This window comes from Apium graveolens, chromosome 1 (genome assembly GCF_009905375.1).
Source record: "Apium graveolens cultivar Ventura chromosome 1, ASM990537v1, whole genome shotgun sequence".
NCBI lineage: Eukaryota > Viridiplantae > Streptophyta > Magnoliopsida > Apiales > Apiaceae > Apium > Apium graveolens.
In genome coordinates, this window is record NC_133647.1 from 139,992,014 (window position 1) to 139,996,891 (window position 4,878).

The following is a 4,878-nucleotide window of genomic DNA, read 5'->3' on the forward strand; positions in this document are numbered from 1 at the left end:
TTAATTTCTAAAATAACAAAAAATCATATTTTAATAAATTATTTTTTTATAATAACGAAGTTAGAAAATATATAATTAATTTTAACAACCATTTATTCTATATTTTCTAATTTTATTACTACTTCCTATTTATTATCAATTATATAATGAGTTAAAAATTTAAAAATGAATTAGATATATAATCGGAAAAATAATTAAAATATTGTTTTTAATGAAAAAAATAAAAAATCGAAGATAATAACTGAAATATATGAATGGAGTTTGTTTATTGATCGAAAGGTGTCATTTTCCGAAAACGACACCTTTCGATCAATAAACAATCATACTTGTTTTTCTAAATCTTTTTTGAGTAAATTCTAATCAAACTATTTTAATTTAAATTTTAAATATATCAAAATTATGTATAATAAAACATTTGTACTGCTTAATGAAGTTATGATGAATTAAATATTTTTTTATAAATAATTTTTAATTTAGAAAAAAACAAATGAGGACAAAGTAATAATAAAAATCCATCCCGCAATGCGTCATTGCGGGAGGTGTTCGGCCAGCCCCAACATATATAAAATATTACGGCGGGTGGTTAAAGAGTCACCTACCGCAATGTTTCGTTGCACTAGCCGCAATGAAACAATGTTGTAGGTGACAGAGGGTATTTTTTTCTTTGTTACGAAAAAATGTTTAACATTTCGGGGGCTGAGTTGTTTTATATTTTTTTATAGGTAACCATAAATCGATAAAATTTCATTTTTTTAGTTTTCCTTATTTTCAATTTTTAGCATTATATTCGTTTACTATAAATTAAAAATTGATAAATTAAATTGGACAAGTACAAGAAAAATAAAATATTAAATATTTCATTTCATTCAAATATAATTGAAGTACATTTTTTTAAACGAAATACATATTAACTTAAATATATATTATTTCGACGAGAATGATCAAGTTTTAACGGTGTTCGAGGAACCGCTTTTATCACCCTTATCGTCATCCTTCTTTTTCTTCGACCTTTCCGCCTTCTCCTTCGCCTCATTTTGCTTTTTTTTTTCTTGTGCTCAAGCACCATTTGAATACGGCGGAGAGCTATTTCCATGTCTTCTTCTCTCACGGGCCCGTCGTAAGCAACACCATCGATAATTACTTTGTAATTGTCAACATCATAGTAAAAAATCATTTTTCGAAAAATAGAGAAGAGAATGTTTAGAGAAGAGAAAATGTAGAATGAAAAGAAATGAGATCACAAGAGCATTATTTATAGGCTGAAAATCGAAATCTTAAAAAACAAAAATTAATTTAGGCACAAAAAAACATGTTGCGGCAGGAACCCATGCCGCAATGCTTCAAAGCGGCAACCTGTTCTTCTGCAATGAGCAACTTTGGTAGATCGGTCAAACTCCTCAACGTTTGACCGTCCAATTTTTATTAATATTGGCACAAAAAATGATATTGATTTCACAAAAAACATATGATTTTTACTAATATTATTTTGAATTAATAATTTTACCTGATTAATATTGATATTCGAAAATATAATTGAATTAAAAAATTTAACTCGAAAAATAAGAATTTGATTTAATATTTGCACAAAAAATAAGGTTGAATTCACAAAAAAGCATAAATTAATAATAATAAATTTTATTAATAAAATTGATAATATTATTTATTTTTAACTAAAATAACTTTAATTATTTATTATTTTAAATAGATAATTCAATTTTATTTTATTTTATTTGCACACAAAATTTTTTAAAATTTATATGATAATTTTAAAAAAACATAAAACTCACAATATTCCGTTATAATAAAAATTTGAAAATACTATTTCGAACAAATAATTAAAAAATACTTTTTTACTCAAAAATTTTAAATTCAATATTTAATTTAAATATTTTAGTTTAAAATATTAATTCAAAAATATCAAATTATAAGTTCGAAAAAATATTTAAAAATTCATTTTTAACAAAAAATATAAATTAGGAAAAATAAAGTGGGCAATAAACGTTACATTTAAACCAGCGTCCTCCCGCAATGACTCATTGCACCAAGAATGGTGTCGCAATGAGTCATTGCGGAAGGAACTCTTCCTTAATCGCTCTAGAAGCTGGTTGGTGGTCATCTTTAATGGGTCACTCCAGCAATGAAACATTGCTTTAGATGTGTTCAGCAGTTTGTAATTTGATACTTCTTCTCTTCTTCCTCATTTTACAATCTATTTTCAATAATTTTAATTTTTTTGGTTATTGTTTCATCAAAGCTGAACTCAAAAGGTTAGTTTTCGATTGTTCATGGCTTCTTTTTTATTTAAAAATTGTAGTTCTTCTAGTGAAAATGATAATTACGATTATTACACCCCCGTTAGACGAAATCCCGTAGCTCGTCGTAAGTTATTTGTCGATGAAGATATTGTAAATCTTGATAGTGATGATAATATGAATAATGTTGATGATGTTGGTGGTGATAATATTGATGTTGATAATGTTAGTGGTCATAATGTTGATTTTGATAATGTTGGTGGTGATAATGTTGATATTGATAATGTTGGTGGTCATAATGTTGATGATAATGTTGGTGATGATAATTTTGACGGTGAAAATGTTGATGATGTAAAAGATGAGAAAAATATTGAGAAAAAGAATCATGGATTTAAGAATAGTAATGATGTTGTGACTTATGTCGGCAAGATTTTCGATACAGTGGATGATGCGGAAGCGTTTTATAGGAATTATAGTCGAAAAGAGGTATTCAATTTAATAATTAGGAATACTCATAGGCGAATAAACACAAGTGAACCATCATACCGTTTGTTTATTTGTCGAAAAGGTGGAAGGGTAGGAGCGACGCCGTTGGAATTTGGTAAAGAAAATGAGTTAGAGAGGTAATTCCACGAACGAATTGTGGTGCTCGAATGTGTGTCGTTCACAAAGTGAAGATGGGAAAATGGAAAATTAGTTCGGTGGATATAGAACACAATCATAGATTGGTGTCACCGGAAAAAGTTCAATTTTTTCAAAGATCACTCAACATAGATCCTATGATGCGATTAATGATTGAGTTGTTTAACAAATCAGAAATTGAGACGAGCAAAGCAATGAAGTTTCTTAGCGAGACAAAGGGGGGTGTTGAAAATCTTGGTTTTTCTAATCAAGACGTACGTAATGTCATACGTGATTTTCGGCTTCGGGTGTTTGATTTGGGTGATGCGGAGTGTGGGTTACTTTTGCTACGAGAACTACAAGAAAATAGTTTTGGTAATTTTTTTAATCGGATGGATTTAGATGATGAGAATTGTGTACGGGGTTTGGTGTGGGTTGATCCTCGGTCCATGAACGTTTACAAGAATTTTGGTGATGTGGTTACGTTCGATTCAACTTACCGGACGAATAGGTATTGTATGCCTTTCATACCTATTACGGGCATAAACCACCATTATCAAAATATACTATTTGGATTTGCACTCATAAGGGATGAGACTGAGGCATTGTATAAGTGGGTTTTGAGGACATGGTTGGAAGCCATCGAAAATAAACCACCTCGAACAATTATTACTGATCAAGACATTGCTTTGGGAAATGCCATTGCCGAGGTCATGCCTATGCCACAAAAAAAGCATACATATTGTACATGACATATAAGTAGTAAGTTTTCTGAGAAGTTGTCTTATTTGTACACAAATTATCCGGACTTCAAGACAGAGTTTAATGCATGTGTGTACAAGTCATCAACACCTTCAAAATTTGAAGGTAGATGGGAGCAATTATTCGAGAAGTACGATCTTGAGGATCATGCTTGGTTAAATGACATGTATTCTATTAGAACTCAATGGATTGGTACTTACACAAAGCAACATTTTTCCGCCGGCATGACTACAACTTCAAGAAGCGAGTCTACAAATTCTTTTTTTGATGAATATGTGCAATCATCTACCGGTTTGAAGGAATTCATTGAGAACTCCCAAAAGGCTTTGGAGACACAATCTGTGAAGGAGGTTAAAGCCGATTATGACACTGAACAATTGGAAAGGAGATTAGTTTTGCACTCTTCATTGGAAATGCATGCATTTGAAATCTACACGAAAGAAATGTTCAAACGTTTTCAAAAGGAGCTTATGAAAAGTACATGTTACGTCGTGAACAGTGTAAAAAACAGTGGAACTTTTATGTTGAAACTGTATTTGGTTGAGAAGGCTACCGTGCTGAAGAATTGCTATTACATATTGAATTCTCAATGATCAGAAGAAGTTCAGGATCTGGCTGTTCGGGTGACATCAGGATCTGATGTACCGTCAGAATTTGGCATGTCATCAGTATTTGAAGACAGTCAGCATTAGAGGATTTGTTCTGTTCCTTATAATGTGGAGCAGATATCTGTTACGTCTGAGTTATAGGACTTTATTTGTTTAGTTTAAGATATGTATCAGTTTTAGTTAGTTTTTGATAGTGCATATCTTAGATTAATTTGTTGTAGCTGTGTAATATATAAACACAGTTTAGGTCATCACTTAGTGAATTACACTCGAGGATCATTCGACCTAGCAGCTCTCAAGAACATCAGTATTTCTTGAGAGGATTTTTGTAACAGTTTTTATCAGAAATATAAAAATTTGTTATATTTTATTACTTGTTCAAAATATTTATACAATTGTATTCAACCCCCTTAAACAATTGTATCTTTACTGGGCAACAATTGGTATCAGAGCTCACTGATAAATTTACAATCAAAAACGATCTAAACATGTCTCTGAACAAGTATGAAAGTATTAAAATTCCCATTCTGAAAAAGACTGAATATCCAACATGGAAGGTGAAGATGCTCATGTACCTGGAAGCTACAGATCCAGATTATCTAGACGTAATCAATGATGGACCCTTCATGCCAACA

The 4,878-nt window shown here is 30.7% G+C and overlaps 1 protein-coding gene across 1 annotated transcript; it reads left to right on the forward strand.

The window, feature by feature from the left end:
- Window positions 1-2,929: 2,929 nt before the first annotated feature.
- Window positions 2,930-4,228, forward strand: LOC141707383 (protein FAR1-RELATED SEQUENCE 5-like). Its single transcript, XM_074510516.1, has 2 exons — window positions 2,930-3,583; window positions 3,689-4,228. Exons 1-2 carry the CDS (start codon window positions 2,930-2,932, stop codon window positions 4,226-4,228), a joined length of 1,194 nt encoding a protein of 397 aa, XP_074366617.1.
- The last annotated feature ends 650 nt before the right edge of the window (window positions 4,229-4,878 follow it).